This window comes from Ahaetulla prasina, chromosome 6 (genome assembly GCF_028640845.1).
Source record: "Ahaetulla prasina isolate Xishuangbanna chromosome 6, ASM2864084v1, whole genome shotgun sequence".
NCBI lineage: Eukaryota > Metazoa > Chordata > Lepidosauria > Squamata > Colubridae > Ahaetulla > Ahaetulla prasina.
In genome coordinates, this window is record NC_080544.1 from 11,543,507 (window position 1) to 11,556,718 (window position 13,212).

General features: G+C 43.2%; 1 protein-coding gene across 1 annotated transcript; it reads left to right on the forward strand.

Moving 5' to 3' along the window:
- The first annotated feature begins 549 nt into the window (after nt 1-549).
- On the forward strand, nt 550-12,942 carry C6H10orf53 (chromosome 6 C10orf53 homolog). Its single transcript, XM_058187157.1, has 3 exons — nt 550-643; nt 12,608-12,727; nt 12,878-12,942. Exons 1-3 carry the CDS (start codon nt 550-552, stop codon nt 12,940-12,942), a joined length of 279 nt encoding a protein of 92 aa, XP_058043140.1.
- The last annotated feature ends 270 nt before the right edge of the window (nt 12,943-13,212 follow it).

Genomic DNA, 13,212 nt, shown 5'->3' on the forward strand with positions numbered 1-13,212 from the left:
AACGGGTCTAGATACTCCAGGTACTGAGGAAACTGCCACGCCACCACACTCTCTACAACCTTCGCCACAAAGTGAAGGTTGCAGACTGGACGGTAATTACCTAAAATAGCTGGGTCCAGGGAAGGCTTCTTGAGGAGGGGTCTCACCACCGCCTCTTTCAAGGCTTGTCTCAGCTGTGGTCCTGATTATGGTACTATGAATCAAACAGAGGTGTTTTTGGTACCCACATCATTAGGAAAATGACTGTAGTGGAGCGCATGACAAAAGTCTACACACCTTCACCAGATCATCAAAATCCCATCAATGTGCCAGTTTGAAGTTGTGCAGAATCAGTCTCTCTCTCTCACACTACAAATGAAGCGCCACAGAATTGAGCGCCAACATTTATTTCCCTTTGTGACACTGCGTCCCTAAGGAAACGACAAGCTTTGCCATGGCTACTGTGGGTGATGTCAAAGCCAACACAGCTTCCTAGGCAGCAGAGAGGAGCGTGTTTCAGCTCCACCCTCCATTTGCTTCCTCAAGAGTCTTCTTATAGCTGGCCCAGCAATGCCAAAGAATGCTCTGGTGACCCTCAGATATGGGCCTTATCGAAGCTGCGGGGTGGTGGAGCACAGAACTTTTCGCCTGGAGGGCATGCAAGGTGCGTGACACCCACTTGCTTCATGCTGAGAGAAGAACGGTGTATGGAGATTCTCAGTCATCCAGCTCATGGTTGTCCCAAAGCTGTCTGGACTTCCTTTGTTTTTCCTTGCAGACGTTTAGCTTCTCATCCAAGAAGCTTCATCAATAATGGCAGGATGGTGGGGTGGGCGGGGGGGGATGGAAGAATTAGACAGGTTGGAAGAAGGAGAATAATGACTCCAGTCAATGACTGGAGGGAAGAGTTCTGCATGGAAGCTGTCTTTGTGGGTGGCAGAGGCAGGCCACAGGTGGCCTCCAACCCCACCCTTCAATTTACAGTTCTCCATCATCATTTTGAGTTCCACTGCTGAAATGTAACAAAACTGCCCATTTTGTGATTTTTGAGGTACTTTTGGAACCTCATCCTTCAATCCTGCCATCCCCCCAAAAAGAACAAAAATGGGCTGACAGATTTCAGCTCATTCCCACCACAGATGACCTCCTGTGGGCCTTCAGAAGATAACGAGTTGGCTGCACCTTTCATGCATTGCCCAGTCCAAGCTGAATAAATCATCCAACTAATAAATCTACCCTTTCCACAGACATCTGAAAATGGTCAACTTATGGGAGAATTCTCAGGTGAACATCTTGGCTTCTACACTAAGCTGGCATTGCCAGTTTCTGTTTGTAATAAGTGAATGAAAATTCACTTAAGTTAAAGGACTTCTAGTTCTTTACTTGCTTGCTTCTTTCACTGGATGGGAAAAAAAATGGATGGAAACTAACCAAGGAGAGAACCAACTTAGAACTAAGGAGAAATTTCTTGACAGTGAGAACAATTAACCAGTGGGAACAGATTGCCTCCAGAAACTGTAGGTGATCCATCACTGGAGGGTTTTAAGAAGAAACTGGACAGCCACTTGTCTGAAATAGTATAGGGTCTCCTGGTCAAGCAGGGGAGTGGACTAGAAGACCTCCAAGATCCCTTCTAACTTCTGTTATGTTCTATGTTCTTCCAACAATTTTTTTTTCCTATTGAGACAAATGCTTTCCCCTGAATTGAACAAAGTACTAAACCCAATAAATTAAGAAAGGAACATGCATGGGAGTCTTTTCTCTTCTGATGGAAGACAACTGTGGTAGGGGTTTTATTATTGTTACTAATTTTTTGCTTACTTTGGGGGTAGACTTTATACTGTTTTCTGCTCTCTGTTCTGTTTGATGAGAAGATGAACACTTCAGAAAAGCTTACGACTTTAGCTGTCTGTGAACAAGAAAATTATTTTCTATCTGAATTACAAACCATCTGAGCATCTTACATGTCATTTTGATGTGCTTTGTGAATGCTTTTAATACTGAACAAAAGGCAGTTGTTATCAACACAAAGGTATGCAAATATATATTTGTATCTTCCACAAAACACCTGTGTCAAACAATGCATGGGGTATCCTAGGTGAAGATCCCCAAACAAACGTGTTCAAGAGGGTCTTATTTACTGGGTTCAACGAGAGTTAGTCTAGGTGAGTGGGTGAAGTTAACCTCAAAGGTGTTGCTAGCAAAGAAAACAAATTGCTCTGTGGGATCACGAGAGGAAAGTTAATTTTAACAGTTCTTTTCATACAACTTACTTCAACCTACTTGGCTGAACTTACAAAGCTAAGCAGGGTTGAAACTAGTTAAAATATAGAAGGGAAATCACCATAAATTACCTACATTGTAGACTGAGATTGGGAAACTTTCTAGAAATTAATGTAGAAGATATAAATGCTTCCATGTCATTATCAAGGAAGCTACATGGATGACATGTCCATGAAGTTGGACTAGAAGACCTCTGAGGTCCCTTTCAGCCCTCTGATTCTATGTTCTAAGTCACTTTTGACTTGATTTATTTTTTTATTAGATTTTTATACCGCCCTTCTCCCGAAGGACTCAAGGCGGTTTACAGCCAGAATAAAAAACAATAACAATATACAATTAAAACAAAGAATTAAAAAACTTATTATATAATTGGCCGAGATTTAAAACATTTAAAATCTAAAAACCCTTAAAATTCATCTAAAAAATTAAAATTTAAAATTTAAGCCAGCCCCGCATGAGTAAATAAATACGTCTTCAGCTCGCGGCGAAAGATACAAAGGTCAGGCAATTGACACAAGCCAGGGGGAAATTCGTTCCAGAGGGTAGGAGCCCTAACAGAGAAGGATCTTCCCCTGGGGGCCGCCAGCCGACATTGCTTGGCGTACAGCACCCTGAGAAGTCCCTCTCTGTGTGAGCGTACGGGTCGGTGGGAGGCATGAGGTAACAGTAGGGGGTCCCGTAAGTACCCAGGCCCTAAGCCATGGAGCGCTTTAAAGGTAGTGACCAAAACCTTAAAGTGCACCCGAAAGACCACAGGCAGCCAGTGCAGCCTGCGCAGGAGTGGTATTATCTATCACCCGCGCAGCTGCATTCTGAACTAACTGAAGCCTCCGAGTGCACTTCAAGGGGAGCCCCATGTAGAGAGCATTGCAATAATCCAAGCGAGAGGTAACAAGAGCATGAGTGACCGTGCATAAGGCATCCCGGTCAAGGAAGGGGCGCAACTGGCGAACCAGGCGAACCTGGTGAAAAGCTCTCCTGGAGACGGCCGTCAAATGATCTTCAAACGACAGCCATCCATCCAGGAGAACACCCAAGTTGCGCACCCTTTCCATTGGGGCCAGTGACTCGCCCCCAACAGTCAGCTGTAGCTGCAGCTGACTGTACCGGGGTGCCGGCATCCACAGCCACTCCATCTTGGAGGGATTGAGCTTGAGCCTGTTTCTCCCCATCCAGACCCGTACGGCTTCCAAGCACCGGGACAGCACTTCAACAGCTTCGTTGGGGTGGCCCGGGGTGGAGAAGTACAGCTGCGTGTTGTCAGCGTACAGTTGGTATCTCACCCCAAAGCCACTGATGATCTCGCCCAGCGGCTTCATATAGATGTTGAACAGGAGAGGCGAGAGAATCAACCCCTGTGGCACCCCACAAGTAAGGCGCCTCACGGTCGATCTCTGCCCCCCTGTCAACACCGTTTGCGACCGGTCAGAGAGATAGGAGGAGAACCACCGGTAAATGGTGCCTCCCACTCCCAGACTCTCCAACCAGTGCAGCAAGATACCATGGTCGATGGTATCAAAAGCCGCTGAGAGATCTAATAGGACCAGGGCAGAGGAACAACCCCTGTCTCTGGCCCTCCAGAGATCATCCACCAACGCGACCAAAGCTGTCTCCGTACTATATCCGGGCCAGAAGCCGGACTAGAATGGGTCTAGATAGACAGCTTCATCCAGGTATTGGGGTAGCTGCCATGCCACCACACTCTCTACAACCTTCGCAACAAAGCGAAGGTTGGAGACAGGACGATAATTTCCCAAAATAGCTGGGTCCAGGGAAGGCTTCTTGAGGAGGGGTCTCACTACCGCCTCTTTCAAGGCGGCAGGGAAAACCCCTTCCAACAAGGAAGCATTAATAATCCCCCGGAGCCAGCCTCGTGTCACCTCCTGTGTGGCCAGCTTCAAAGAAGCCTTCATTTTCTAATCCTTCTTGCTGATGCATATCGAAAACACATTGCTTATTATACTGAAGACCATGGATCTTGTTCACCTTTTTATATGATAACCCCTCAAAGCCAAAGCCAACACTTACTACCCATTTCCTCACTTTACGTATAAGGAAAAATCATGCCTTTTCCTATAAAAACCACAGTTTTTACACAATTTGTATCTGCTTTGTTTTATTCCCAAGGAACCCATAACATCAATAGAATAGGATAGGATAGGATAGGATAGGATAGGATAGGATAGGATAGGATAGGATAGGATAGGATAGGATAGGATAGGATAGGATATGGGATGGGATGGGATGGGATGGGATGGGATGGGATGGGATGGGATGGGCCTTCCACCAGGTCCGCCTGGTTCGGCAGTTGCGCCCCTTCCTTGATCGGGATGCCTTGTGCACAGTCACTCATGCGCTCGTTACCTCTCGCTTGGATTATTGTAATGCTCTCTACATGGGGCTCCCCCTGAAGTGCACTTGGAGGCTTCAGTTAGTCCAGAATGCAGCTGCGCGGGTGATAGAGGGAGCTACGCGTAGCTCCCATGTAACACCGCTCCTGCGCAGACTGCACTGGCTACCTGTGGCCTTTCGAGTGCACTTTAAGGTGTTGGTTACGACCTTTAAAGCGCTCCATGGCTTAGGGCCTGGTACTTACGGGACCGCCTGCTGTTACCACATGCCTCCCACCGACCCGTACGCTCTCACAGAGAGGGACTTCTCAGGGTGCCGTCCGCCAAACAATGTCAGCTGGCGGCCCCCAGGGGAAGGGCCTTCTCTGTGGGGCTCCCACACTCTGGAACGAGCTTCCCCCAGGTTTACGCCAAATACCTGACCTTCGGACTTTCCGCCGCGAACTGAAGACACACCTTTGTATCCGCGCGGGGCTGGCTTAAATTGAATTTTAAATGTCAAATTTTATTAATTTTAAATGGGGTTTTTTAGTGTATGGTAAATTTTTAAATTTTCAGGCTAATTTAAATAAGTTTTTTAAATTGCATTTTAATTGTATTTTGTATTATTCATTTTATTCTGCCTGTACACCGCCCTGAGTCCTTCGGGAGAAGGGCGGTATAAAAATCAAATAAATAAATAAATAAATAAATAAAATAAAATTGGATAGGATAGGATAGGATAGGATAGGATAGGATAGGACAGGACAGGACAGGACAGGACAGGACAGGACAGGACAGGACTGGACTGGACTGGACTGGGCATGACTGGACTGGAACGGAACGGAACAGAACAGGAATTGGAATTGGAATTGGAATTGGAATTGAGTAGAGTAGAGTAGAGTAGAGTAGAATAGAATAGAATAGAATAGAATAGAATAGAATAGAATAGAATAGAATAGAATAGAATAGAATAGAATAGAATAGGACAGAGTTGGAAGGGACCTTGAAGGTCTTCTGGTCCAACCCCTTGCTTAGGTAGGAAACCCTACACCCTTTCAGACAAATGGTCGTCCAGTCTCTTCTTAAAAACCTACAGTGTTGGAGCATTCACAACTTCTGGAGGCAAGTTGTTCCACTCATTAATTGTTCTAACTGTCAGAAAATTCCTCTTTAGTTCTAAGTTGCTTCTCTCCTTGGTTAGCTTCCACCCATTGCTTTATTTATTTATTTAATCGCATTTTTATACCGCCCTATCTCCCAAGGGACTCAGGGCGGTTTACAGCCTAATAAAAACATACATATAAATACAAAATAAAACACCAATTAAAAAACTTATTAAATAAGGCTGAATATTAAAAAATTACAATAAGATAATAAAACCCCATTAAAACCAAATTTAAAATTTAAAATTCTAGTCCAGTCCTGCGCAAATAAATAGATGTGTCTTAAGCTCGCGGCGAAAGGTTCGAAGGTCAGGAAGTTGGCGAAGTCCTGGGGGAAGTTCGTTCCAGAGGGTGGGAGCCCCCACAGAAAAGGCCCTTCCCCTGGGTGTCGCCAGCCGGCACTGCCTGGCTGCCGGCACTCCCTCCCTGTGAGACCGCACGGGTCGGTGGGAGGCAATCGGTGGTAGCAGACGGTCCCGTAAGTAACCTGGCCCTATGCCATGGAGCGCTTTGAAGATAGTTACCAAAACCTTGAAGCGCACCCAAAAGGACACAGGTAGCCAGTGCAGACTGCGCAGGAGAGATGTCACATGGGAGCCACGAGGGGCTCCCTCTATCACCCACGCAGCCGCATTCTGGACCAACTGGAGCCTCCGGGTGCTCTTCAAAGGGAGCCCCATGTAGAGAGCATTGCAGTAATCCAGACGAGATGTCACGAAAGCATGAGTGACTGTGCATAGGGCATCCCGGTCTAGAAAGGGGCGCAACTGGAGAACCAGGCGAACCTGGTAAAAAGCTCTCCTGGAGACGGCCATCAAATGGTCTTCAAAAGACAGCCGTCCATCCAGGAAAACGCCCAAGTTGCGCACCCTCTCCATTGGGGCCAGTGACTCGCCCCCAACAGTCAGCTGCGGCTGCAGCTGACTGTACCGGGGTGCCGGCATCCACAGCCACTCTGTCTTGGAGGGATTGAGCTTGAGCCTGTTTCTCCCCATCCAGACCCGTACGGCCTCCAGACACCGGGACAGCACTTCGATAGCTTCGTTGGGGTGGCCCGGTGTGGAAAAGTACAGCTGAATGTCATCAGCGTACAGTTGGTAGCTCACACCAAAACCACTGATGATCTCACCCAGCGGCTTCATATAGATGTTGAACAGGAGGGGCGAGAGAATCGACCCCTGCAGTACCCCACAAGTGAGGCGCCTCAGGGTCGACCTCTGCCCTCCCGTCAACGCCGTCTGCGACCGATCAGAGAGATAGGAGGAGAACCACCGATAAACGGTGCCTCCCACTCCCAATCCCTCCAACCGGTGCAGCAAGATATCATGGTCGATGGTATCAAAAGCCGCTGAGAGGTCTAATAGGACCAAGGCAGAGGAATAACCCCTATTCCTGGCCCTCCAGAGATCATCAACCAACGTGACCAAAGCCGTCTCAGTGCTGTAACCGGGCCAAAAGCCGGACTGGAACGGGTCTAGATAGACAGTTTCATCCAGGTACCAGGGTAATTGACATGCCACCACAGTCTCTTCGCCACAAAGCGAAGGTTGGAGACCGGACGATAATTACCTAATACAGCTGGGTCCAGGGAAGGCTTCTTGAGGAGAGGTCTCACCACCGCCTCTTTCAAGGCAGCCGGAAAGATCCCCTCCAACAAAGAAGCATTCGTAATCCCCTGGAGCCAGCCTCGTGTCACCTCCTGCGTGGCCAGTACCAACCAGGAGGGGCACGGGTCCAGTAAACATGTGGTGGCATTCAACCTCCCCAGTAACCTGCTTCTTGTCCTGCCCTCAGGTGCTTTGGAGAATAGCTTGACTCCCTCTTCTTTGTGACAAACCCTGAGATATCGGAATACGGCTATCATGTCACCCCTAGTCCTTGTCTTCATTAAACTAGACATGCCCAGTTCCTGCAACCGTTCTTCATATGTTTTAGCCTCCTAATCATCTTTTTTGCTCTTCTGGGAAATGAACGGTTAGGATGAGGAACTGGTACACCAGAAGGAGTTCAATTCTTTCTCAGTTCTTTCCTCGTTATTTGTAAGGCACCCACAACTTCTGTAGTTCTTACTGTATCCTGGTTAAAGTAAGGATACTTACTTCCTCCTAACACAGCTTCATTTGTCCTGCAAAGGAAATGGAAAATTCGATTATGGCTCCCACTGGATGATCTATTTAGACCTTTAGTAATAACAGAAAGCTTTAATTGGCAGTGAGGCCAAAGTTCATGGTTATGTTAGTTGGCTGCATGTTCACGTATCCCAGCTTGTAAGATAATTTTTAGGGACAGAATTGCCCACAGTATTTTCTGTAACCAGGATAGTGAAATCAGATCCCCTGCAGCAGCATAGAAATTGCATATGTTAATATACATGTCCAAGTGCAAAATGATATGATTTACATACAACTATAAGATAATATAATGAGGGAGCTGATAAAAGCTCAGCTCCAGGGATCTTACAGACTTTTTATCTTCTTTATTTTGGGGAGTAAAGTCAAGGTTTGGCTTTTTTATATAAAACATTGGGGAAATTTATGGATTTTTTTGTAATGCTTGATTTATACATAAATGGACCTATAAGGCAGATGTAGAATTGGAAGATTCTACATCTGCCCAACCTGAAATTTTACCAATATATATAAACCAATGTGTGTGTGTGCGTGTGTGTGTGTGTGTAAGCATGTATATGCATGTCTACACATAAACACTTGCTAGAAAGCAAGAGCACATGAGTCTTGCCCTATCTGTAAAAGCCAAAAGCAAGTCACTCTCTTTCAACCAATTTACTTCACAGGATTGTTGTTGTGGGCAAAACAGGAGGAGGAAGGCATATTAAATAACTGCAATCCAGGGAATAAAATCAATATTTTAAATGGAAGCCAAGAAAAGAATCATCCTATGGATTTTGAAGCAATTCGGAGAGCATTGGATCAGTCACACTTTTTGGCAGATCTTTTTTTTTTTTAATAATTTTTATTAAGTTTTTTCACCCTTAAAAAAAATATGACAACAAAATATCAACAAAAACAAAAACACATTGAAAAACACATCACAAACGTATCGTTACATATTGTACAGCTCGTCATATCGGCAGTATATATATATATTAATCAGACCTATACATACTTATCCAATAGTTTACCTTTCCTAATTCCAGCTCAGTGAGATTAACAATCCTATTTATAATTTAGATTTCTTTTTTCCAACCAATCATACAATTTATTCCATACTTTATTATAATCCGACTCTTCCCTTTCTTTAATTTCTAACGTCATCCTGTCCATTTCTGCACATCGTAAAATTTGTTAGATAATTACTTCCTCTGCTGGAACATTCTTTTGTTTCCATGCCTGTGCTACAGCGATCCTTGCTGCCATTAGTAAATGAAGTGCTAGATATTGCAAGGATTTATCCATTTTTAAACTAATTATTCCCAAAAGATAAAACTCAGGTTTGAATTCCATTTTTAATTGGACAATTTCCTCTAGCCAATTTTTAATTTTTTGCCAAAAATTTTTTATTTTGGGGCACATCCACCACATATGGTAGTATGTGCCTAGCTTATACCCACATCTCCAACAGTTTGGTGGTAAATTTGGGAACATTTTGGCCAATCTTGCTGGTGCCAGATGCCATCTGTGGAACATTTTGTACAAATTTTCTTTATAGGCTGCTGCTATTGTTAATTTATAATTTCTATCCCACAATCTGTCCCATTTTTCTAATTCTATATTATGCCCAAAGTTTTTTGCCCAACAGATCATCATTTCTTTTACTGTTTCATTTTCCATTTTATATTTTAAGAGAAAATTATAAATTTTGGTGATCATTTTTCCCCCGAACCTAATAAAATTTTATCTATATCCAATTGTTCTCTATGTATACCTATCTTTCTTAAATCTGGTTTTTATTTGTAAATGTGGCCACCATTCCATATTTAATCCTTGTTGTTTCAAATCTTGAATTGATTTTAATTCCCCTTTTTCATTGAGTAGCTCTGTATATCTTATCATTTTACTCAAATCTATGGTATTTGGATGTAATATTGCTTCCATGGTTGATAACCGTATAAAACTCAAAATATTGCAAGATAGTAGAAGTAGAGGCGGCTTTAGCCTCCCAAATTGGGAACTTTACTATCAGGCTGCAGCACTAACATGGCTTAAAGAATGGATCCAACTACAAAACAAATGAGTATTAACGATAGAAGGCCATGATCTCCAGATTAGTTGGCATAGTTTTCTCTGGGATGGGAAGAATAAATACCATACATATTTTCAAAGACACCTATTAAGAAATACCCTTTTACAAGTTGGGGAGAAAATTAAGAAAGACCACTATACTTTTTGGCAGATCTAATGAGCTCTGGAGAACCAAGAATTTTCTGATTAAAGAAAATTTCCATTAAATTTCCCAACAGTAAGCTTATCAGGAATGTGCCTTAAAGTTTAGGCTTTATTTTTGCAAGAACTTCCTGGCCAAAATTCAAATTCATTCTAACAGCATAAATATGGTTAAAATGCAAAATGTTTATTATAAATTTATTGAAAAGTATAATATAAAATTGTTACTGGCACCCAAAGACAAATGCCATAATATCTGCTCAGGCCTTATTTAATTATTTTTATGATTATTTTTTTAATTAAACCACCCACTAGCTGGAACTTTCTGATTGATGCTAAAACACCCACAATTTGATTTGAGCCATATAGATCAATTCCTAATTTTTTTTAGAAAGGATTTTGATGACTGCCTTGTTGCTGGTCCTTAGTTCACACAGAAGCCCTAATAGACTTTTCACAAATCCCAAATCGCATTAGAAATGTAATAGGCTTCAATTATAATTTGACCCGATTGTCATCAATGCCGGGGCGGGGGTGGTGGTGTTATCTCTACTGGTACTCTCTAGATAATTAAATATATATTTCTTCTTGTTGTTATTATTTTGGGGAAAGCAGAATAGAAAAATGTCACAAGACAGGGAGAAGTGGCAGCGCAGGGGGAAGAGTTTATTTTTTGCATTCTGCTAATTGCACAAGCCCATTAAGTCTCTCCAGAAAGCACTAAGAACATCTTCAACATCTCTCCCGGTCTAGTGAAACATTAGCCCAAACTTCAAGAGCCTAATTAACCGGACTTCTTGCTGGTGAAACTTCCTGTCATTCATCAAGAAGCTAAATTAAAATTCAGCCTCAGGACTAGGGGGCAGAAGGAAGTCACAGCTGGCTTGTAGAGGAAGGCTGAAGTGGACCCACACCAGCAGATAGAAGTTCCCGCAATTGTGAAATTCTCCAAAGGAGGAAAACATTATGTCTGCCTCTCCAAAAGAGCAAACTTGTATGTTCACATCCCAAAAAGTTAAAGAGAAAATACCATATCCGGCAATTTATTTATCTGTATTGTGTTGGCAACTTTGCCTTCTAATTCAGTTTCTTGCCCAGTTGCTAGAGGAACAGAAATCTACAATAGCTGGAGTAAAAATTAAGAGTCCTTATATTAGCGGAAGGCTGAGGAGTCAAGTTAACTCCTGACAATGTCTAAACAAAGGTCTATTTCAGGGCGAGATTCTCAAGGTGCCTGCTTTTTTTTTTTTTAAAATCTGCTTTGTTTGGTTTTGTCTTTGCTGTGTGAACCTGTTTTTAAAATTATTTGACTAGGCAGAAAAATAAATAAATAAGCAGGTACACAAACCATAGTTCTCTGTAACAGATGACCTATGAATAAGACAGACATATTTAAAGCCTGTTTAACTTGGCATGGGAGAAACCACGAGCAGACTTTCTCTGTTCCAGCTCAGATAGGAAGCAACGAGGATTTTCTGAGAGTCACACAACTCTCCAATGAAGACACGTTTTGTTGAGTCTTTAATTTAGAAACAGCAAATTAATGGGGGAGACTTAAAGGAGTTGGCCCAGGGTGGGAAAAATAAGGCTCTATCATTGTTTTGTCACACAGTCAGATGTCTACATTGGATTGGGAATTTTTGTCCATCTATCGAGTCCTTCCAAGAACCCGGGATAGGCAGATGTGGTTGTGTGATGGAGCTAGAGGTATCATCGCAGGATGGAAGCTATTTTGCAATTGACTGATAGTGAATTTGTCAATGCCGATGAAGGTGTTCCAGTGATGCTCCAGATGTTATTGGGATTGCGCCCAAGGCCCTTATGACTCTGGGTACTGCCTTTGCTTTCTTTGGCTGCAGTTGTTCTGCTTCTGTTTGCAGGTCTCTATCATCATTGTTATTCTTATTAATCTTGCAATTAAATCTTGTGAGGCCCTTCATGTACTGTGGATGTCAACAGCTTTGGGAACGAACCAGGGGTGAAATGCTCCCAGTTCGGACCAGATCGCCTGATCCGGTAGCGATGGTGGCAGGTGGTTCGGAGAACAGTAGCAAAAATCCCTGCCCCAGCTGAGTTGCCTGATCACCAGAAACCTTTAAAAGCATTTTTTCTTCAGCTGAAAAAATGTTTTTAAAAGTAAAAAAAAAAAAAAAAAGCCTGTGATGATTGCGTGGCTCAGCTGGGATCGTCAGAACCCTTTAAAAGCATTTTTTCTACAACCTCTTTGACAGAAGAGGTTGTAGAAAAAATGCTTTTAAAAGGCTCCTCTTGTGATCCCAGCTGAGTTGCCTGATCATCAGAGGCTTTTAAAAGCATTTTTTACAACCTCTTTGGCTGAAGAGGTTGTAGAAAAATGCTTTTAAAAGTGAAAAAAAAAAACAGTTGGCCATGCCCACCCAGTCACATTACTCCCCCCCACCAAGCCATGCCCACAGAACCAGTAGTAACAAATTTTACATTTCACCCCAGAACAAACCGTTTTCTACCTGCTCTACATTTTCTGCAGCTGTGTTAAAAAAAGACGGGCATCAAATTGTTCTCGAGCAAATTCCCGATTGGAATGATGTGCAGCTGATTGTGAATGGAGAGACCGTCTTCCAGTGCAACATTAATGATTTAGATTTTGGTAAGTGCCAATGGCATTGACACGGGCTCAAGTATCTCAGAGGTTCGCTCCATATACTCATGGCTAAGAAATGCAACCAATCAAGATCCATTGATGTGCTATGAATTTTGATCTATTAATTACCACCCCCTCTTGCTCTCTTTCTCTCAGGAGGAGATGGAAAGTTGGATCCTCTTTGCCAAGAAGCTCGAGAGGCAGTCTTAAAGGCCTACTGAAGTTTTGTTGTGTTTTGTTTTTTTGAAAACTCGTTTCTCATGAAGGAAGGCTCCTTTGCTATTTTGATGCCAAAACAGTACGGTCTCTAATTCACTAATCACTTCTCTGTTTTATATCTAATTATTTTGAGCCTTTTTGTCCTTTTGTGCTTTTCTATGCTCGTCTCGATCTTTTGAAGTGTTCCTTGATTCATTCCCGTGCCCACAGGGGGGAGAGAGATGATCCAAGCTGTACTGCGTTGCTTAGTTGTGTGTTGAAGCTTCCTGAGA

What these genes read in the sequence shown, in the direction of transcription:
- C6H10orf53 (XM_058187157.1), top strand. Translation starts at nt 550, where the DNA reads ATGCCAAAGAATGCTCTGGTGACCCTCAGATATGGGCCTTATCGAAGC. An exon ending in TCGCCTGGAGGGCATGCAAG is followed by an intron (nt 644 to 12,607) that starts GTGCGTGACACC and finishes CATTTTCTGCAG; the next exon opens with CTGTGTTAAAAAAAGACGGG. An exon ending in CATTAATGATTTAGATTTTG is followed by an intron (nt 12,728 to 12,877) that starts GTAAGTGCCAAT and finishes TCTTTCTCTCAG; the next exon opens with GAGGAGATGGAAAGTTGGAT.